At 40.0% G+C, this 24334-nt stretch overlaps 1 protein-coding gene across 1 annotated transcript in view; it reads left to right on the plus strand.

The window, feature by feature from the left end:
- gpd2 (glycerol-3-phosphate dehydrogenase 2 (mitochondrial)) overlaps nucleotides 1-4955 on the plus strand; it is a 37821-nt gene extending 32866 nt beyond the window's left edge. The window contains exon 17 of the mRNA XM_083988953.1: nucleotides 2521-4955. Coding sequence (XP_083845079.1) covers nucleotides 2521-2646 — 126 coding nt within the window. The 3' untranslated portion in view covers nucleotides 2647-4955. The remainder of the gene's footprint in view (nucleotides 1-2520) is intronic.
- Nucleotides 4956-24334: the final 19379 nt, after the last annotated feature.

Genomic DNA, 24334 nt, shown 5'->3' on the forward strand with positions numbered 1-24334 from the left:
TAAGGTCCAGGTTGTAAAAAAACAGAAATTATCCTTTAAATCCCAATGCGTGGAGACACTTTTCCACAGATTTGCCATTCAAACATGGTCAGAAAACAAAACTGAGTCCGGTTCAGCAGCTTTAACACGTGTGAAGAAGACGGTTGGTGTTGGTGTCGTTTGCTCTCTAACTGCGGTGATGTGAAGGTGATCGGACTGTGACGGTTCACTGTGCGGCATCAGGGTCGTATATTCAATTATTTCTATCTGAGCAGAGCAGCTGCTTTGACAAGTTTGACCTTTCCCCACTGTTCCTCTACTACTGCAGCCATTCCCAAACACTGGCTCCTAATTGGACAAGGCCACATAGGTAGATTAAGACCCACACGGGAGGATTTAAGATTAAAGATTCACTCAGAGAGATGAAAAAAATGTAAGGGATAGTTCAACATTTTGGTAAATTGGCTCATTGCCATAATCCCTATAGTTTTAGGAGAACCGGTAGGTTTGTTACCTTTAATTGATAGATGGATGGATGGATGGATGGATGGATGGATGGATGGATGGATGGATGGATGGATGGATGGATGGATGGATGGATGGATGGATAGATAGATAGATAGATAGATAGATAGATAGATAGATAGATAGATAGATAGATAGATAGATAGATAGATAGATAGATAGATAGATAGATAGATATACTTTATTGATCCCAAGCTGGGAAATTACAGTGCAGCAGCAGCAGCATTACACAGACACACAGTGATGATAACAACATATAGTATAAGAATATAAAGAACAAACTATACATAATAAAATAGCAATAGCAAATAAAATAAAATGTGATGTACAAAAGTAGCTATATACAACAACAAATTGGCAGCGTTGACTTTAGTGCAAAGTAGAAAATGTGCAATTAAATGTGTGTAACGCCTAAAATACACTGGATGCGGAACGACTCCGAAACGGCTCCGCTACGGAACGGCTGCGTACTCCGACTCCGTCAACTCACACCGGTTCCGTCCGTGATGTTGATTGTTGCGGCTCCGCCGCACAGCGGGAACACGTGATCTCGCGATAAAGCGGGTTGTAGTTTCCATAAAGTGAACCATAAAATCAAAAACAATTAATTTAATCCAGAGGAGTAGTAGAGAAACAACTTGGTGCTGACCTGACTTGATTTTACAATCACTATCTCCTTGTCCATGGTGTAAACTGGGTGAAATTATGTCTGAAAACCTCCGAGCTGCTGACTTCAGGCCGGTCACTGCCCATTACAACGTTTTCAAGGTGTAAAGCAGGAAATATGCTCCGCTGTAAACATGGTGTATTTTATTTTGAAAATTAACCGGGTGTTTTATTTTGTAATTTGCCCACGATTTCCTGTCATACACGACCTGCTCTGTGCTGCTTGATGCGCCGTGCTCCGGCGTCCGGCAAAAATAGAAGCTCTGCGTATCTTTTGCGAGGGCTGCCGGATGCCGGTGCCGTTCCGGACCCACGACGCAGCGGACCCGGAGTCGGTGGACGCTGCCACGGTGATTATAATTAATACGTAACGGCTCCGCCGCCGTACCGGAGCGGATCTGCAGCCGTTCCGCATCCAGTGTATTTTAGGCGTAACTGTGCGTAGAAAAATAAAGTGCGTAGTGACTGTAAGTTATGACCAGAGTTTTTCAGCTGTTATTATACAGTGTGATGGCATGTGGCAGGAAAGATTTCCTGTATCTGTCCCTTCGACATTCGTATTATTCGTATTTGATGAGTTTGATGAGGGAAACCAAGAAATCCCATAATCAGCCTCCGTAGCATAGCTCTGAGCAGCTCACGGCTCTGCTCCGCCGTTCTAAAAATAGCTTGCACCGACAATTAAAGGTAACGAACCTACTGCTAAAACTATTAGTCCAGTCATTTTATGAGAAAAGGTTAAACAAATTGCAACAGAAGCCTCAACTCAACTGATTTTGTATCCTCAGCATGTCCTGAATGAGGGGAAAAAAAGCCCAGAAGAATCCCATTAGGGGAAGGTTTAGAAAAACACCCAAACATATCCCATTTATACGCATATAAAACATTTTTTTCACATGAATAGGGTATCATTTTTAACCTTTAGATATCTCTATGAAAATTACTGAGTTGATTACTTACATTAAGACAAACAAAAAATGTATTACAAGTTTTTTGAAATTCTTTGTTAACATGAGCAATATGCGTATAAATGGGATATGTTTGGGTGTTTTTCGAAACTTTCCCCTAATGGGATTCTTCTGGGCTTCTTTTCCCTCATTCAGGACATGTTGAGGATACAAAATCAGTTGAGTTTGCTTCTGTTGCAATTTGTTTAACGTTGTTTAACCCTTTTTTGGCCTAAAATTACTGGACTATATAGGGATTATGGCAATGGGCCGATTTGCCAAAATGTTGAACTATACTATCCCTTTAAGTTATTTGTTGAAGGCAAATTGTGAGGCATTTAGGGAACATCTGTAAATTAGCAATGGGGTCTGAACTCTGAACTCTGAACTCTGCCGTTTTCAGCTGATGTGCGCCGTGAAGAAGGGACAAGTGTCCGACAGCCGCCTGGCCATCCTGATGAAAACGGCCGAGGAGACTCTGGATAAGCGCGGCCCGGTGACGGTGGACCGCAGCGGGGGCGGAGTGTGAGCCAACAACAGGCCGGGGGGGGACACTTCAGGGACGCCACGGAAAAACCTTGAGCTACTGCTGCTCCTTTAATAACGGTGGTAATGACAAAACAGAAAAAAAAAGAAAAGAAGAAAAGAGGATTTCATGCAAATGGAGCTATTTGAATGACAATGTCGCAATCAAGCGTGGTGTGTGGGGATGAATTTGGCCAAATCACTGATACACCTGAGTGTGTTTAGGCTGAAATTGTATCTAATGACTAAGTGAGTCGGCCATGATGTCAGATGTGTTTGTTTTGGTGCGTCATGTCCTTGGAGTGATTGGGTCTTGGACATCCGGTGCCTCTGATTTTACACAACGTCTTCTCTGTTTTCTACCAAAAAAACCATGTAAAACGTTTCAGTCACGGCTTTTTAACGCTTTTTTTTTCTTAATTCGACACTGATTGTTCGTGTGAATGCTTTTTTCCTCATGCAGCTTCTTCAGGCGGCAGCTCAACTCATGGTCACGCGCTTTATTTTACAGGTTCATCATCGCTTCCCAATGATGAGCTCGGTGCCAATCATAAATAGAGAAAATAGAGACGATGCTGAGCGTCTTTTAATGAACACGTGATGCAGATGCAAATAGAAAAGAGGATGAATAATAAGAATCCATAGAAAAGGGAAGATGTGGAAGCTTCAGGTGAAATAATGGAGCTGTAAAATAAAGCTGCGTCTGTTCTGAGCGCGTTAAAAGCTCCAGTCAGGTCGTATTTAACGGGTCTTAACTCTTAACGCACTCTTCTACGTCCTCTTTCCATCCTTTGCACTACCAGCACAACTACTACTGACCCCGAGGTTTACACGACGAGGTTCCCAGCTTTAGCGTTACTGTCGATGCTTTTACACCACTGCTGTTCTTCTGTTCTGTTCTTTCCATATATATTTGTATTTTTACGAATTATTTATTCCCTGTTTTTGCAACGCTGCAGCAATTTATAGACATAAACACAGAGATTATAAGTAAATCTATAAGTAAAGTTGTTTTTACTAGTGGAATTGCACGCTATATGTTAACTTTATTCACTAAATAATGTAAAGCACAATCTTTATTTTTACTACATGTAGTTGAAGTGGAGTTTATTATGTTTATTATTAACGCACATCCGGTCTGTGAATGGCAGCAGACTGATATTTACTCCTGCATGCTGTTAGCTGATGTTTTCACTGGTATATGAGGTTTTTCGCAGCATGTTTGTACCTCCAGGCTTTATAGTGGACGGACGGCGGTGCACGGTGTGAATGTACGACATGTGCCTTTATGTGCCTAAGATGTTCACAAACACTCCATGTTCAACAAATACAGGAAATAACGTTGTCGAACGAATGTCAATAATATATTTAAATCATTTTTAACATTTATTACAGAAAGAATAGTATTTAAACTGCGCTGTATGTGAGAACAGAGGCCTGTTGTTAAAGGACGACTTTTAATTTGGTAATCTGACCTGTGTAACTCGAAAGGGACTTTTATTTTGAAGGGCTGAGGTTTTTTTTGTTCGTTTTAAGATAAGACTTTCATTTAGTTTTAATTTTAAGTTTTAATTTTAACCCTTTGTTTTTTATTTAGTTGCAAATATTACTGAGAAGATGTTTTTAGAGACTTTGAATAAGAAGAAAAATGTGTTTACTGATCTTTAAGGATGAAAAGTTGCTGTAGTGAATTGTTGTGACGTCATATTTTAACTGCAATTGTTCAGAGAAACGACGAAAATGATCCCCTCTGTCATAACTCATCGCTCATCGCATCTGTAACCTGATTCCCTTTCAAATCAAAACAAATGTTCAAAGATAAAAGCACATTAATTCCCATAAGTTATTATTTATAAGAAAATGTTTGGAGTTTATTTATGCTTTAAAGTTTAGAAAATGTCTAAAAAAAATGAAGATATTTTATAAAAGGGAACAGATTAAGATCCCGTCCACCTCTCCAGGCCTCTGTTCAGGGATTTTATTGTGAAAGAAGTGTGTATGTGTGTGTGTTTTCAATCTGTGCTTCCTCTTTGCCTTCATATTATGATTTATACCCATTATGTTATAAATGCAGGTGTTGGGATTATTTTTATGCAGTAAACTGAATCATTCCATACTTTGTCTCCTCATCAAGTACCAAACACTGAAGCTGTTTCTGAAGTGTGTGTGCAGGGCCGTTGTACAGGGGAGAAAGGTGATGATAACTCTAGCGGCCCAGCGCCCAGTGGGGCCCATAAAAAACCCCAGTAGTCTAATCTTTGTATGACTGATTTATTCTGCATAAGACCCTGACTAATACTCATAGTACACTGTAAAAACTCAACATCTTTCCAATAATTTTTGTCTTATTTCTTATCCAAATGTCTCATTTCTAGTCAAAACTAATCTCTTTCCACTTAAAATAAGACTCATTACCTAAAAATTTACTTGTTTTTAGATAATTTTCACTTGTTTCAAACAAATTTTCACTTGAAATAAGTAGAAAAATCTGCCAGTGAAAGCAATTTTTTGTCCTTTTTTACTTATTCCAAGTGAAAATATGCTTGAAAGAAGTAAAAAGTGTCTAAAAACAAGCTACTTTTAATATGATGAGTCTTATTTTAAGTAGAATGAGATTTGTTTTGACTAGAAATGACATTTTGACCAGAAATAAGACAAATATTCTTGGTAAGATACTTGAGTTTTTGCAGTGTAATGCTGCATTAGCATCAAAACAAAGAAGGCTAAATAAAAAACGATAATACATAGCCTACGTAGTCTAAGAAAAAAAAAGGAAAAGTTAGGGGGAGGGGCCCACTTTAGTATTCTTTAAGGGGGCCCAGAATTCCTAGCAACGGCCCTGTGTGTGTGTGTGTGTGTGTGTGTCAGTGTGCGGTCACATGGGGGTTCGGACTACAATACCTCCACACTGAGGACCCTTCAAACTGCCAACGCCGGCCCGTCAAGTGTATAGCTCATGGGCAGCAGCACGACTTAAACCCCGATGTTTGATTGTCTCGTTTTGGATGAAATTACAGCTTCATCCGAGCTCAAAGAGAATCATGTTCCTTGTTCTTTTTTTCTTTTTCCACCACTGCTGTATGAAAACTGTGAGTTGGTATTCAGGTTTTAAAAAAAAAAGAAAAAAGAAAAAGAAACAAAGCAATTATCTAATTAAATGTATCTGGTTGCTTGCAAAGCTTTGTGTGTTTTTTTTTTTGTGTTTCCTGTGAACATCATTCAAACCTGGCATCATAACAGTGTGAACTAGGGATGTCATGATTATAGATTTTCTTTGTACGATTATCACGATTATTATGCATTAATTAATTTACATCATATGAATGTGTCAAATATAATTACACTACTAATTATTTATACTAAATATTATAAGTCTCTACTATTAATATATAACCATTAACCAATTATTAATCCCGCAGGGGAAGTGTTTTAAATATTCAAGTCATTATTCGTCATCTATACCAAATGTTTAAGTTTAACATTGTTTTTTAGCACAAATTACTCGCTAACATTTAAATTTCTACCAATCGTATGTTATGTTAGGTAAATGGACCAGTATTTCTTACATTTACCTTTGGAAAGTGAATATTTACGATTAATTAACTGTGCCGTTTAATACCGCGATTAATTGTGACATCCCTAGTGTGAACCCTTACAGAAAAAAACACATTAACTTCACATGTGCCAAATTTTGCACATGTGAATCACATGTGAAGTTCCTGTGTTTTTTCTGTAAGGGAATGGTTTTCTTTTCTTTTCTATGTTTATTTTCAATATCATTTACCCTTATTGTGTATATATATCAATGATTTTGAATGTTATGGAACTTTTGATCAATTTTTTGTTTTCTTTTTTTTATAATGTGTGTATAATTTGAACATTAGCAACTGATTGACATGTGATACTGTAGCTGTAAACATCCCGGCGGCTCGTGGATATTTTTAGTCTCATCAGTTTATCTTTACACAATGACGGAGGTGGAGCAGGTAAAGGATTTAGTTTCATATTAAATGTTGCCTTTTCTGTGTCTGTGATTGTGAAACACGGCATCGGGTTGCAAACATCCTCGCTTTAAGATTCTCACAAGGATAGAAGTACAGGAACACACATACACACACGCTGGATTTCATGTCTGCAAACTGGGTGAAAAACATCCTTTTCTCCCTAAAGGTCACGGCGAGATTTGAATGACAGCTTTAAGTCCTGCGCTCATATTACAGCGGAGATGTCGGCCAAGCACCGGGCTTCCTGGGAAAGGCCGGGAGTACAGGGAAGCAATTAATTGTAATGAATAATGGGACAAATCTGGCCGGTGTATATGACTGCTAATGCTCCTTTTTTTTTATTCTCTGGGGGATTATTAGGGTGGCCATGATGCCAGCCGCACCGCACCGCACCGCACCGAGGCGGCTGCTGCCTGAGCTCTAATTGAAAAGTGCGAGGATGATGGAGGGGGCCAGAGGCTGTGGAGTGTGTGTGAGGGATGTCAACTACTGTCTGCATTGTCTCTCCGATTCAAAAGGAATGTCTGATCTGCTTTGTCTTTGAGCGTGTATGTGAATATGAAGGCATTGGAGTATTATATTATATTTCATAAAGAAGTAGAAATATAATGGCACCATCAAAAATAACAATGGAAATCTCTTTTTTAGTGAATGAACTAATAATAATCCCTTTTATATTTCTAACCATGTTTTGCTTTTGTTAGGTATGAGAGAGTGTGTGTGAGAGAGAGAGAGAAGCCAGGGATGATCTACAGGTTGGATTCAAACCCAGGCGGCGGCGGCCATCAGGTTAAAGCTGCAAAGGTACTCTCTCCACCAGCACCGTTTACTTCTGGCCAGTGTTTGATTCCCAGGGTTCTTACGGATTCTTAAAAAGTCTTAAAAGGCATTGAATTCTTTAATCTAAAAACAAGGCCTTAATTGGCATTAAAATGTCTTAAATCAATTTTTCAAAGTCTTAAAAATGTTAACACATGATAAGTGGTATTTTATGATTGTAATTAGTCTCAAATCTCAAGATAATTGCTAACATTCTGACATAGAAAAGTTAGTGGCGGTCTACAACGCTAAATCTCTCACCGCCTCCAGCTCCCGAGTCAGTTTTTATGCATTTATTTTGAAAGGACAGCTGCGGAAAACTTGCGCGAGTTTGTAGTTTTCACCAAAGTCCGTTACTTTTAATGGAAACACACAGAACTCAAATGTCTTTTAATGCGCTTTTCTCAGTTATTTTAATCACTTGGATGGAAACATACAGTACCGACGAGCAAACGTGTCCTTTTTAGTTTATCATCTCCTCTTTACAACTACACAGCTGTTAAATGATGTCTGATTTTTTTTTTTTTTTTGCATTTGTGTTTATTATGAAGTCGGTCTTAAATTTCATTTCAAGTGGCTTTAAAAACGTCTTAAAAAGTCTTAAATTTAACGTGGCTTAAGCTGTTGGAACCCTGGATTCCAGAATGTTTTAGGTCAATCAGTAAAGTGAGGGACTTCTTTTTTAGGAAATTATTGAGCCCTTTTAAAGAGGAACTATGTAGGATTTGTAGCTTAACTATGCTACATTTTTACCTTAATTAAACAGCGTTGGAGTAAATGTGATGGTTTTCACATGGCCGGGAAGAAGGTTTGCAAAATAACGGAAAAGTGACCGGACTTGCATAGTTCCTCTTCACTGTCTGTATTACATGATGATATATCAGTCAGTTTATACAAATATACACATCATAATGATATATAAAGTTATCCACCGCTCTATTGATTGATTTCTTGCCGGTTATATTGTAAACAAATGCACATGGCTGGGAAGAAGGTTTGCAAAATAATGGATAGTTCCTCTTCAATGTCTGTATTACATGATGATATATCAGTCAGTTTAAGCTCCATTACCTCCTCACTGACTGATCCATGTGGGCCGTGCATGTGTTAGCAGTGTTAGCGGCGCCTTCTCTGGTAATTAGAAAATTACAAGTGGAAACCATCGACCATCAGCTGCAGTTTCCACAACCAAGTCGTGGCAGAACAATCACGTTTTGATGAGTTTTAATTAGAGCTGTAAGAGCACTGGGACCAGACAGCAACCCACAACAACTCGGCTAAGCCTCGCTCATTCGGCTAATAACGATGGCAAATAAGATGATTATTAAATGACGGCTCGTAAAATTAATCCCATCGACCTCTTGCAAGGAAGGAAAAGTTCAAATATTAACATGGGAGAAGCCGGGACTCATTAATTTAATATTATGTTGTTTTATTTGTACCTTTACGGCTAATTGCAGGGAGGAAAAGGAGGAAACACATGCAGCTGAACATCTAAAAGCTAACCTCCAAGATGCTGCCTCAGACTTAAAGGAGGACTGAAATTATATGAGAGAAGAGTAAAAAGCTGAAATATCTCCACTCTCTGGATGGTGATAATGGTTCGGACCTTTCAGGACCGCTCTTGAACCTCCTCTGCTGGAACAAAACCCCATTCTGTGAGGTGTCCTGACATTTACCTGGGTCATTCTCCTGTCAGTGTGTGGACAGGAAGCTCTTTCATCCGCGTTTCAATGAATACCTGCCAATCAAAAGGGAAGCTTCATTCGTCATTCTTCTTAAAAAAAAAAAAGAAACCCCGGACTAAACCCAAAATGAAGAGAGAAGAGAATTATTAACATATTCGCAGAAAAAGATTCTTCCTTTTCATGTAAAACAATGCCGGTTTGTTGCAAAGTGTGAGCCACTGGCGCCACCGGAGACCAAACATCTCCACGAGAGGAAACCGAGACAGCAGCGACAGTGTGTTTTTAGTGACGGCAACTCGTTCAGATTCCTCCTACGCAGTGAAAATGAAGCAGACTGTTCATGAAGAGTTTCTGATCTGCGTCTTCCCTCTGCAACAATGCCTCCTTTCACGCTGTGAGTCGCTCCATTGAACGTCGCCGGCTGTGACTGATCTCGAGTGGGCTGACCAAATTTGTTGGGAGATATGTGACAATAAAACAGCACTTTTCTTTTTTTTTCTTGTTAGAAAGACTTGCACACATGCGTTTCCTAAATCTTAAGGCAGAACACGTGTAAGAGAGCAACAAACACAAACATAACATGTTTATACGGTTAGATGTAACCTTAAAGGAGGAGCTTCTTTCCTCAGGCCATTAGACTTTTGAAAAACGGACACCGAGCGTTGTAAAAGGTTTGACACCAGAAATGATCTCTAGGACCTTGAAGGATTAAAACCTGGGCCGACAACCCGGTCAACTAGCTGCTAGAAAGCTACAGGGGCCAAAACCCCTTTCTGGGGTCATTTTGCTGGATAAATGATGTAAATGCAAATATGTAGGTACTACAATGGCATAAATAGTCATACAACTATAACATTTGGCAGAGAGTATCTTGACACATAGGGGGAGGCATGAAAAAAAGATTCTGGGGTTTGTTGCAACTCGATTTTAAGATATCACCCTCAACATCCCAAAAAAGACCAAAAAAAGTACTGTTCACCCGACAAATTCTCATGAAAATTATTATTTTTCAGCACTTTATGGAGAATATCTATGCCTAACATGTATATAGAAAATGTCCTTAATTCATAAGCTTCCGTTTGAGTCCCAGATAGCCTTTCTACTAGCTACTGGAAAGCTACAGGCTGTCTCCAAACAATGCAACACCTATTGTGAAAAACTCCATGTTAACTGACATGATCAGAAAACATTCTATTTCTGGTCTCCCCAAAGTGAACAGATAGATAGAGAAGACCGTCGGCCACAGCAAGTGGGGCTTTTAAGATAGAAAGGCTATATAGAAATTTTCTATATACATGTTAAGCATAGATATTCTCCATAAAGTGCTGAAAAATAATAATTTTCATGAGAATTTGTCAGGCGAACAGTACTTTTTTTTGGTCTTTTTTGGGATGTTGAGGGTGATATCTTAAAATCGAGTTGCAACAAACCCCAGAATCTTTTTTTCCTGCCTCCCCCTATGTGTCAAGATATTCTCTGCCAAATGTTATAGTTGTATGACTATTTATGCCATTGTAGTACCTACATATTTGCATTTACATAATTTCGCCAGCAAAATGACCCAAGAAAGAGGTTTTGGCCCCTGTAGCTTTCCAGATATCCTAGAGATCATTTCTGGTGTCAAACCTTTTACAACGCTCTGTGTCCGTTTTTTTATGCTTTGCCCCCTGGGTATTGATATATTTTGCATTTCTGGTTACAATACATCATATTATAGTTATATTCATATTTTTCTTATTTATTTTACTTATATATATCTTGTAGTCTTTTAACCTCAGCTCTGAAAACTGCTGTAAAGCTCAGGGCTCATTGGCTGACACAGTGAATTTCTATTTTTGGTTTGAGGCCAAAATCTCTTTGAAATAACATTGTGGAGTGTGTTTTTGTTTCTGCCGTACTATCATGATATTTAATTTAATTTATCCTGTTGGTTTTGCTTTTTACACACAGCTGGGTCATCAGCTGCCGGTCCTCCTCACCACCAGGCGGCGCTGTTGAAGCTGCAGCCTACAGCCACTTCCGGTTCACTTGCTTGTTTGCATGAGGAGTAAGCAGACAACATGAAGATCACTTGAAGTCTACGAGAACTTCGCTCCAAGTCTCTGTAAGTGCGATAAAACTTTCACTGAACTGACGAGAAAAGTTTGTGAAGAAGCTGTTGAAGCTGCAGAGACTGTTTCACTTTATGTTGCTGCTAAATAATGTGGTTGTAAAAGTAAAGTAGTAGGCTAAAGTTAAATTATTTTGTATGCACTAATTAAAGGGGCAGAGCTTTAAGAGACATTTTAGCTTTTATACTTTATAAGATATATACAATTAATAAATATAGGTTATATATTTCAGTGAATATCTAATTGTTCTTAGCATTTGTTAGATAACTTTCTTTGCCCGATAAATTAAAACATGTTGGAACTATGAATGTCTCCTCTCTTGCAGCCAGAATCTCACCTACTTTTAACCTCAGACTGTCACAATGATGGATCAGATGTCAGACCGCCTCATTCTTTCAGTTTTAACCTGAATATACGAGACATGATTGATATTCCCAACGATCAAAGTATACCAAACTGAACCGAAAACCGTGAACCGAACCGTTTGCTTGAACATCTTTTAAATGCATATTGCCGCGTAATGTTTTACGTAGCCTATGGCATTTTTAAGCTTCATGTGTGTTGTTATTGGACAGAAAGAGCAGCGCTGCCTCGTAGCATAGCCTATGTACAGAAAACACATTTACATCAATAAATAAATGTTTCACAATGAACCAATCGGTCTGTATTAAATTGTATTTAGTTTGAAGGTTTGCAAGGTTCATCTGATGGACACCGAGGGACAGATTCACTAAGGTTTGCACAGCTTTTGCTCATCATGCTAAACCTGCATAGGCTGAGCAATCTGCCCCTCTGTTTGTCTTTGAAGACCCTCTTCACATGTTTCAAAACCAAACACAGAGAGACAGATTGTGCAGGTTTAACTGGAGCAAAAGCTGTGCAAACCTGAGTAAATCTGGACCCTAGTCTCATGCTAAAATTGACTGTAAATTCACCTTTAAAGTTGGCTTTTTTTCATTTAATTTAATTTTTAGAATTCATTTCTGTACATAATATGTATATATATTTGATACAGGTATGTGTGATGATATAATGAAGCCGTAGTCTTGTTTGTCCTTAAGAGACCAGTCCACCGCAGAGCCCAGTTCATTGACAAGACAAGTGTAAAGTTTGCAAAGGTTTATTTGACATAAATGTAGAAAAGTTCTAACAGTATGTGGAGATATGCAGTGTGTTCATGCAGACAGGCTGGATTGTTTACTTTGTACTTTTTTGTTTTAGAGTGGCCACAGAATATGTGACCACTCTAGTTACCTACCAGAACTAGATTGTGTGTTGTACAGCCACTTTATGTAAAACCCTTTATTTTTAACACAATATTTGCATCAATACTTTTTCTCCAGCTAACAGTCTTTAATATTTTTTAATCTGTGTAGTGTCAGTGTGAGAATTAGAATCACTTTATTACTTTATAACATTGTTTTCAATGTAAACTGCAGGTTTTCTGCCATTTAAAACTAACCTGGTGTAATTCTCTGCTTTGACCAGCAGGTGGCGCCAAACCACCAGCTGGAGCCAGGAGTGAGCCACCTCAATGTTTCTGGATAAAACACAATGTAAGTGTGATTTGTAGCTGAACTGTTGCAGCTCAAACATTTCTAAATGTCAGGATGAGTGTGACTAAATGTTTTTTGTGTATGTGTTGTCCCAGGTGGAGAGTCAGAGGTGTTTGGAGATGAAGCAGGAGGAGCTGACTGACTGTCTGCATCTCATTAATGGGAGTTTGTTTTTCTGGGGTTCACCTCATTTTTATGTAGCCATGAGTACATATAGGTTTGTATATGACCAGCTAATTGTAACTACATACTAAAGCTATGGTCAACAATACATGTGTTTTAAATTTAAAGTGTTTTATCTTTTATATATCCACATGTTTGTCTTTGTCATTTTGCTCAAAAACAATATTATTAACAATGATGACTTTGTTTTGCGGAGCAGCTCCAGGACCAGTCTGATTTTGTTACTCCAAATAAACACTTTTTAATCCGTATGCACTCTGTTTATTCATTTTTTTCCGTTTACACAGTATAGACCATTCTTTTAAATGTAGCTGACATATTAAATGTAGTGGAAATCCTGATCGCTGTAGTGAACATTATCCCCCACATGATGGCAGACATGGTACAGCTCAAAGGTTTGGACTCTACATTGTAGATTCAAAGTGAAGACATCAACACGATGCAGGAACACATGAAAATATGTAGGAAACAAAAAAGGATATACTTCCATAGTTCCTTCATATTTTTTATGTCAGTGGTTGTAGCTGGGTGTCTCTCCTCCTCTCCGCCAGGTGGCGCTGCTGCCTGTCACAGCCAGAGCAGCTTCCGCTTCACTTCCTGATTCACCTGCGTGCGGTAAACACACCTGAAGACCACCTGAGACGCCGTGAACGTCGCTCAAACTCACCGTAAGTGAGATAAAAATAAAAATAAACCTCCACTTGTGAAAAGAGATAAGTTTATGAAGAAGCTGTTGAAACCGCGGAGACGTGTTGACGTAGAAAGAGACGTTAGCGGCGTGATAATAACGTTACATCCATGGTCAACGGTCACAGAGACAGCAGCTAACTGTTAGCATCTAGCAGTTAGCAGCTAACTGTTAGCAGCTAACTGTTAGCAGCTAGCAGCAGGCTGAACACGAAGCTGTTCCTCTGTCTTTGTAAACTTCACTCAGCGTTGTCATGTCAGGAACATGATTGAATTAGTTGACTCTTTATGTTTGTGTCCAATAAGAAAGGAGTGATTTGATTAAACATCTGGAAATGTCTTTACACTGTTTGTAAAGACAAAGATGATGAGTGATGAGTTCACGATTCAACTCATACTCACTGTGGTTTATTTTGAATATACAATGCATGAGTATATATTTATATTATATATTATTCACACAAAGTTTAAGGATATTTGACAAGAATATCCCTATAAAAAGTTCATGCTACACAGTGATATTCTATCACGATAGAAGGATTTACGTTTATCTCAAACAAAAGCTAACTACAGTGGTGGCTATATGCGCAACAAAAATCTCAATGTGTCGATAACTTGATCAATGTGATCAAAGTGTTGTCTTGGTCTCATGATGTCAACATGTGAACATGGTGGAGAGGAGAGGACTGTGATGTTTGTGGTTAATCACCTTGTTAGAGAACAGCATGTTATTCAATAAGGACTGAAACATTGAACAATTGGACATGTTTATTCAAAAGTTGAGAGAAGGTTAAATGAAGTTCACCTGTAAAAGGTTATAGTGCATTTTAGGTGCATTCTGAAATTTAATCCTAAAACCAAACATCCCTAACTTTTTGTGAGTACACCTGTCACATTTTTGTAAATATTGTATTATATCTTTTCATGGGACAAGACTGATGATATGACACTCTGTCTTGTTTTCTTTAGCTGAGCAGCTCACCACTCAGTTTGGTCGTTGTAAAAATAACTGACAAATAGAGGGAACGAACCTACTGAGGCTGGATTGTTTGCTTTGTGCTTTTTGTTTTGGAGTGGCCACTGGCCACAGAATGTGTGGCCACTCTAGTTATCTACCAGAACTAGATTGTGTGTTGTTGTTGTTTTACATTGTAGTAAAAAGTAAAAACTACAGCCACTTTATGTAAAACTCTTTATTTTTAACACAATATTTGCTGCAATTTTTTTTTTCTCCAGCCTACAATCTTTAATATTTGTTTTTTATCCGCATAGTGTCCGTGTGCAAATTATAATAAGAAAGTGTTTGTCAACTTTATTCATGTTTTCAATGTAAACTGGTTTTCTGTGATTTAAAACTAACCAGGTGTAATTCTCTGCTTTGACCAGCAGATGGCGCCAAACCAGCAGCTGGAGCCAGGAGTGACCACCTCAACGTTTCTGGAGAAAACACAATGTAAGTGTGATTTGTAGCTGAACTGTTGCAGCTCAAACATTTCTAAATGTCAGGATGAGTGTGACTAAATGTTTTTTGTGAATGTGTTGTCCCAGGTGGAGAGTCAGAGGTGTTTGTGAACATCACACTGAAGATGAAGCAGGAGGAGCTGACCGACCGTCTGCACAGCAGTAAGAGCGTTTCTTTATTTGTCATTAATGGGAGTTTGTTTTTCTGGGGTTCATCTCATTTTTATGTAGCCATGAGTAGGGATGTCACGATTACTCGATTTCACAATTAATTGCAATATTAAGCGCTACAGTTAATTGATCGTAACGTTTCCTGAATACCGTCAGGAAATATAATGCCGTAACCAGTTAAACGCAACTCAAACGGAACGAATGAATAATGATTGGTCCTATATAAATAGATACTTAAATATATAAATACAAATAGTGAGTCATTTAATTAGTAATATAATTATATTTTGACAGTTAACATAAGTCATAACAGCCCAAACAAAGCTCAACTGGGTGTTGGAAATGTATTTTTTCTTTTCTCATTCACCGACACCTTATAGAATTAAAGAAATAAAGGAAACTTTTAGACCTACAAGGAGTATGTGATTTTACACATTCATAGTGTAATCAATTAACGCATAATTATCGTGATAAATTCTGACAATAATCGTACCAAGAAAATCTATAATCGTGACATCCCTATCCATGAGTACATATAGGTTTGTATATGACCAGCTAATTGTAACTGTACATACTAAAGCTAATGGTCAACAATACATGTGTTTTATCTTTTATATATCCACAATTTTCCGAACGTCATCTATGGACGCATGGATCTATTAACGCCGGCTTTTAACACGGATGTCAGTTTGTGTGATATCCACTGTTAAAAGCTGCTGTGATGATCCATGAGTTTTACAGATTTTCATTGGAGAAAAAAAAAAATCCATGCATTTACCGCAACGTAAACATACCGGAAGAGCAAAACAGGCTTACGTTCAGAAAAAGGTGGATATATACAACTTGTGTCTATTTATTGCATCTTTGCTTGTTTTATTGTTTATGTATTTGACTGTCACAGACTCATTTACTCAAGACGTCCAGGTCTTACGTCTTTACTTCAGGTTTGGTTTTTATTTTGTACTTATTTTCATTTAGAAAAACAACTTTACATTTTTTAACCTTGATCCATCCCTGGTTTGTGCCATGTGCTTCGGGTAAGTCGGCCATCTTGTAGACCAGGCCATGTGGCTGCAGGTGAGTCAAGTCTGGTGTACTGCTGCTTGGTTGAAACAAACACCTGCAGCCACATGGCCTGGTCTACAAGATGGCCGACTCACCCAGTGAAGCACATGGCACAAACCAGGGATGATCAAGGTTAAACAATGTAAAGTTGTTTGGAAATGAAAATAAAAACCAAACCTGAAGTAAAGACGTAAGATCTGTGCTCCATGGCTCCTGGAGGACGTCACCTCGTTGGAGTGTCAAATGACATCTTGAGTAAATGAGTCTGTGACAGTATAACAAGCAATAGGAAAGATGCAATAAATGGTTTATATATAAAAGATACAAAACTTTAAATTTTTTTAGGTTTTTATTTTGTACTTATTTTCATTTACAAACAACTTTACATTGTTTAACCTTGATCCCATCCCTGGTTTGTGCCATGTGCTTCACTGGGTAAGTCGGCCATCTTGTAGACCAGGCCATGTGGCTGCAGGTGTTTGTTCCAACCAAGCAGCACTTTTGACTGAGTTAAGTCTGGTGTACTGCTGCTTGGTTGAAACAAACACCTGCAGCCACATGGCCTGGTCTACAAGATGGCCGACTCACCCAGTGAAGCACATGGCACAAACCAGAGATGGATCTCAAGCATTTCCACACGATTAACATTGAGTCTTCAATGTCTTCTTTGAACCAGGTGGTGAAGTTCTTCTGGACTCAAGGTGGACAGCAGCTCCTGAAAGAGAGAACATGGACAAGCAGTGTTAGACAGGACTACCTGCAACTCATGCTGAATGTGAAAGACAATATGTCTTGTGGAAGTAAGTAAAAGTTCTGTGTATATTCAACAGTATGCTTTGAGTGTTTCTTACCAAGTAGAGGTGGCAGTAGTAGAAGCACATGGTAGCCAGTCAGCTCAGGGTTGAAAACCTGCAAAAGAGACAAAGATGAGTGAAACAAACACATCAAATGAATAAAAACCTGAAGTGTAAGATGCCTGGTCTTTGAGCAAAGTCGCATTCCCTGACGCTTCCGCCTGCAACTCATGTTGAATGTGTCCTTTGTCTTTCAGACTGAACAAGATGGAGGTAACTGTGTGACTGTGCATGGGGAAGTAAGTAAAGATTTCTGTGTATGCTTTGAGTGTTTCTTACCAAGTAGAGGTGGCAGTAGTAGAAGCTCATGGTAGCCAGTCAGCTCAGGGTTGAAAACCTGCAAAAGAGACAAAGATGAGTGAGACAAACACATCAAATGAATAAAAACCTTAGTAAAAGATGCCTGGTCTTTGAGCAAAGTCGCATTCCCTGACGCTTGTAGACCAGGCCATGTGGCTGCAGGTGTTTGTTTCAACCAAGAGCACTTTTGACTGAGTCAAGTCTGGTGTATTGCTGCTTGGTTGAAACAAACACCTGCAGCCACATGGCCTAGTCTACAAGATGGCCGACTTACCCAGTGAAGCACATGGCACAAACCAGAGATGGATCTCAAGCATTTCCACACGATTAACATTGTTGAGTCTTCAATGTCTTTGAACCAGGTGGTGAAGTTCTTCTGGACTCAAGGTGACAGCAGCTCCTGAAAGAGAGAACATGGACAAGCAGTGTTAGACAGGACTACCTGCAACTCATGCTGAATGTGTCCTTTGTCTTTCAGACTGAACAAGATGGAGGTAACTGTGACTATGTGTCTTGTGGAAGTAAAAGATTGCTGTGTATATTCAACAGTATGCTTTGAGTGTTTCTTACCAAGTAGAGGTGGCAGTAGTAAAAGCACATGGTAGCCAGTCAGCTCAGGGTTGAAAACCTGCAAAAGAGACAAAGATGAGTGAAACAGACTCAATGTTAATCGTGTGGAAATGCTTGAGATCCATCTCTGGTTTGTGCCATGTGCTTCACTGGGTGAGTCGGCCATCTTGTAGACCAGGCCATGTGGCTGCAGGTGTTTGTTTCAACCAAGAGCACTTTGACTGAGTCAAGTCTGGTGTACTGCTGCTTGGTTGGAACGAAGACCTGCAGCCACATGGCCTGGTCTACAAGCATCAGGGAATGCGACTTTGCTCAAAGACCAGGCATCTTACATCTTTACTTAAGGTTTTTATTCATTTGATGCGTTTGTCTCACTCATCTTTGTCTCTTTTGCAGGTTTTCAACCCTGAGCTGACTGGCTACCATGTGCTTCTACTACTGCCACCTCTACTTGGTAAGAAACACTCAAAGCATACTGTTGAATACACACAGCAATCTTTATTTACTTCCACAAGACACATAGTCACAGTTACCTCCATCTTGTTCAGTCTGATAGACAGGACTACCTGCAACTCATGCTGAATGTGTCCTTTGTCTAACACTGCTTGTCCATGTTCTCTCTTTCAGGAGCTGCTGTCCACCTTGAGTCCAGAAGAACTTCACCACCTGGTTCAAAGAAGACATTGAAGACTGTTTGTTCCAACCAAGCAGCACTACACCAGACTTGACTCAGTCAAAGTGCTCTTGGTTGAAACAAACACCTGCAGCCACATGGCCTGGTCTACAAGATGGCCGACTTACCCAGTGAAGCACATGGCACAAACCAGAGATGGATCTCAAGCATTTCCACACGATTAACATTGAGTCTTCAATGTCTTCTTTGAACCAGGTGGTGAAGTTCTTCTGGACTCAAGGTGACAGCAGCTCCTGAAAGAGAGAACATGGACAAGCAGTGTTAGACAAAGGACACATTCAGCATGAGTTGCAGGTAGTCCTGTCTATCAGACTGAACAAGATGGAGGTAACTGTGACTATGTGTCTTGTGGAAGTAAATAAAGATTGCTGTGTGTATTCAACAGTATGCCTCGAGTGTTTCTTACCAAGTAGAGGTGGCAGTAGTAGAAGCACATGGTAGCCAGTCAGCTCAGGGTTGAAAACCTGCAAAAGAGACAAAGATGAGTGAAACAAACACAGCAAATGAATAAAAACCTGAAGTAAAAGATGTAAGATGCCTGGGCTCTGAGCAAAGTTGCTGTCGCTTCCGCTGCAGTGCAGAATGACTATTTATAGGACACTTGATCGTCAGGACGGGAGTGAAGACACCTGTGCTCGGCCAATGGAGAAGCAGCTCCGCCTTCCTGGAGGACGTCACCTCTTCAGCTCAACATTCAATCTTTTTTTTCAAAGCTTTTAAGTGTTGACTGTATGTTAGGATGTTAAATAAAAAGCAGTTTAAGTGTCTTTTAAATCGTCTTAAATTCTTTGGTGCATGTCAGGGTGTCGTGGGGAGTGGTAACAGTATGACCCTATTTCTCTCCAGTCTACAATATGTGTCAGTGTGAGAATTAAAATAAAGAGTTTGTCGCCTCTAAATACATTCTTTTTTCTAACTATAGCCTAATCTTTATTTTGGCCACCTGTGTGGATGATGTCCTCAAGCAATAAGGCAAAGATGCAATAGACACAAGTTGTGGTAGAAAAAAATACAAATAGAAAAATTTAATAGACAATCACAAACACATGTATTGTTGACCATATATATATATATACACACACACACACACATGGCTACACATCAATGAAAAAAAAAAAAGTTGATTGCCAGCTGTGTGGACCTGCTACTGATTCCACACACACACAACCCATCAGGACAGTCCTAGCTACAAATACCAATCGCCAATTACAAGAAAGGGTGTTGTTTAATTTCTTAATTCTTCTGTTCATTGTGTTACTGAGATTTCATTGTGTTACTGAGATAAGCTCTATCTCTAGTCCTCTAGATCTCTACATCTCTAGATCTCTAGCTGGAAAAGTCAAACTAGCTATAGAGTCAAACAGCATAGATCAGCGTCATGCTGCAGCATTGACTCTATAGTTTGTTCTCATGATGCTAGAAAAGGTTGAGGGGTCTGTCGGTCCCTGAACACCAGGATCCTCTCACGATCATCACTCCCAGTTTTTTTTTTTTTTTTTGTATCATCTCGTCGTGGTGCAATGGAGTTGTTCCTTGCCTGTCAACGCAGTGATCGCGGGATCGAGACCGTGCACAGTTTTCATCATCATCAACATCATCATCATAAACAATCTGATCAACAAAGACCAACCAAACATGTCAATGAAGGAAACTGTCACAATGATTCTCTTATTCTCTTAATCTCTTCAGCTCAACATTCAAACACTCTGCAGTACAAAGTCCACATGTTGACACCTGGAGCTGCTGGTGGTCTGGTGGCGCAGAGGAACATCTCATGTTAATGACCGTGGAGGTCGCTGGATCGAGACCATGAGCTGACTTTAGTTTGTGCATGGTTTGTATATGGTGCTGAGCCACAGTACGAGTCCAGTTGTTAGTGGATAGTAGTGCAGTGGATCGGCTACTTGCCTGTCAACACAGCTGACAGCTTTTGTTATGTGGTGTTGTGCAGCTGTACGAGTCTGTACAACTTCCAACACATCTGGACTTAGATGTGGTGCTGGTGTAGTGGATCTCGTTTTGGCTTTGGACTCAAGAGATTGTTGGTTCGAGTCCTGGTGTTGGCTTATTGCTTTTCTCCTTCTTTGTATGTGCTGCTTTGACGATGTCAGATACACTATGACCAATATGTTGCACTGATTAATGGTACAGTGGGTTACGCTGCCGCTTTGGGAGCAGCAGACCACGGGTTCGATCCCGAGAGCGAACAGTGAGAAGTTTTCGCCTTAAGTTTCTTTGTAGCTGCTTTGACGATGTCAGATACACTATGACCGTTGTCTCTGTCACACCGATTAATGGTATAGTGGGTTGCGTTACCGCTTTGGGTGCAGCAGACCACGGGTTCGGTCCCCAGGGTCGACGAGAAAGAAGTTTTCTCCCTAAGTTTCTTTGTATGTGCTGCTTTGACGATGTCAAATACACTATGACCAAAGTGTCTATCACACCGATTAATGGTATAGTGGGTACCGCTGCCGCTTTGAGTGCAGCAGACCACGGGTTCGATCCGCAGGGGAGACAGACACAGAGAGAGAGAGGAAGAAGGCCGGTTGGAGCGATGCATGAGAAGCGAGTAAATAAGAGGGATTTTATTGACTTTATTACTTGAAAATACAATAATAGTTAATAATAGTTTCTACTTTTGTTTATTTTATTTACTACTTACTTTTAGTTACTTATTATTACTTTTATTTTATTTATTTTTCTACTTTTAACTAGTCAATTCTACTTTTAGTTCCTATTTAGAACCTATTTAGGACCTATCTAATCACATTCATACAGACAGGACGAACAACACAACACAACACAGAGACGAACGAGACGAACGACACATAAGTCGGGCCCAGTCGGGTCAAGTCGGGACCGGTAGGGGCCGGTCAGGCCCGGTAGGGGCCGGTCGGGTCGGGTCAGGACCAGTGGGGTCCAGTTGGGTCGGGTCGTGACCGGTAGGGGCCGGTCATTAGTCGGTAACGCTCTTGTCCGGCCTTCTGTCCCACCGTTGGGGAGGGGAGGGGACTGCTCCCACTGGGGCTCGAACCCGTGATCTTCGCTACCCAAAGCGGTAACGCAACACAATCGACCACCGAGCCCGAGACAATGCACTGGTCATAGTGTATTTGACATCGTCAGAGCAGCTACAAAGAAACTTAAGGAGAAAATCTCTCTCTGTCCACCCTGGGGATCGAACACGTAATCTGCTGCATCCAAAGCGGCAGCGCGACCCACTGTACCATTAATCAGTGTAACAAATTGGTCATAGTGTATCTTACATCGTCAAAGCAGCTACAAAGAATCTTAAGGAGAAAATCCCTCTCGGGGACTGAACCCATGGTCTGCTGCACACAAAGCGGTAACGCAACACACTCGACCACCGAACCCGAGACAAAGCACTGGTCATAGTGTATTTGACATCGTCAGAGCAGCTACAAAGAAACTTAAGGGGAAATCTTCTCTATCCACCCTGGGGATCGAACCCGTGGTCTGCTGCACCCCAAGCGTCAGCGGTACCCACTCAACCAGTAACCGGTGTGATACAGATATTGTTCATAGTGTATCTGACATCGTCAAAGCAGCACATACAAAGGAGAAAAGCAAGAAGCCAACACCAGGACTCGAACCAACAATCTCCTGATTTCAAAGTCAGGTGGATATCCACTACACCACCAGCACATCTATAACCAGGTGTGTTGGAAGTTGTACAGACTCGTACAGCTGCACAACACCACATAACAAAAGCTGTCAGCTGTGTTGACAGGTAAGTAGCCGATCCACTGCACTACTATCCACTAACAACTGGACTCGTACTGTGGCTCAGCACCATATACAAACCATGCACAAACTAAAGTCAGCACATGGTCTCGATCCAGCGACCTCCACGGCCATTAACCTGAGATGTTCCTCTGCGCCACCAGACCACCAGCAGCTCCAGGTGTCAACATGTGGAGTTTGTACTGCAGAGTGTTTGAATGTTGAACTAAGAGATGGAGTTTTCTTACTCTAATGAGTAAGTGAATAATTATGACTGTTTCCTTCATTGACATGTTTGGTTGGTCTTTGTTGATCAGATTGTTTATGATGATGATGATGATGATGTTGATGATGATGGAAACTGTGCACGGTCTCGATCTCGCGACCACTGCGTTGACAGGCAAGGAACAACTCCATTGCACCACGACGAGATGATACAAAAAAAAAAAAAAAAACTGGGAGTGATGATCGTAAGAGGATCCTGGTGTTCAGGGACCGACAGACCCCTCAACCTTTTCTAGCATCATGAGAACAAACTATAGAGTCAATGCTGCAGCATGACGCTGATCTATGCTGTTTGACTCTACAGCTAGTTTGACTTTTCCAGCTAGAGATCTAGAGATGTAGAGATGTAGAGGTCTAGAGGTCTAGAGATAGAGCCTATCTCAGTAACACAATGAAATCTCAGTAACACAATGAACAGAAGAATTAAGAAATTAAACAACACCTTTTCTTGTAATTGGCGATTGGCATTTGTAGCAGGACTGTCCTGATGGGTTGTGTGTGTGTGTGTGGAATCAGTAGCAAGTCCACACAGCTGGGCAATCAACTTTTTTTTTCTTTTTTTTTTAAAACTTTATTAACACTTATGTACATAACAATCCTGTTGTGCCTGGGGAAGAGCATATAAAAGTATAAATAAACAAAGAGTAAATAATGAGCATTTCTAAATGTTTTTCTGGGGTTCCCTTTGACACCTCATTGATGTGTAGCCATGTGTGTAGTTTATATATGACCAGTTCATTGTAACTGTACATACTAAAGCTATGGTCAACAATACATGTGCTCATGTATATCTGCAGGTATAGCATGATGCTGCTGATCTATGCTGTTTGGCTCTATAGCTAGTTTGGCTCATTTTCAGCTAGAAACAGATGCTGCTGATCTATGCTGTTTAGCTCTATAGCTAGTTTGGCTCATTTCAGCTAGAAACAGATGCTGCTGATCTATGCTGTTTGGCTCTATAGCTAGTTTGGCTAATTTTCAGCTAGAAACAGATGCTGATCTATGCTGTTTGGCTCTATAGCTAGTTTGGTTCATTTTCGGCTAGAAACAGATGCTGCTGATCTATGCTGTTTGGCTCTATAGCTAGTTTGGTTCATTTTCGGCTAGAAACAGATGCTGCTGATCTATGCTGTTTGGCTCTATAGCTAGTTTGGCTCATTTTCAGCTAGAAACAGACACATAGATCAGCACCATGCAGATCTAGGCGTCTATTTCTAGCATAGACTCATACAGCATAGATCAGGTGCTGTTTGACGGTGCTGATCAGTGCTGATCTAGGCAAGTGTTTCTAGCTGAACACACACAAGGGTAGTTTGTTTTTCATTGATGTGTAGCCATGCGTGTGTGTGCGTGTGTGTGTGTGTGTGTATATATATAGAAGATCTTCACCATCTCTTCTGGTCATAATTTCTAGACTTTTTAGATCAGTGTCTAATGAGAAATTGATTGATTTGATTAAAAACATGTTGAAATGTCCTCAGAATGAACCAGACACTGTGT

Source organism: Trachurus trachurus (genome assembly GCF_905171665.1).
Source record: "Trachurus trachurus genome assembly, chromosome: 2".
In the NCBI taxonomy this organism is placed as follows: domain Eukaryota; kingdom Metazoa; phylum Chordata; class Actinopteri; order Carangiformes; family Carangidae; genus Trachurus; species Trachurus trachurus.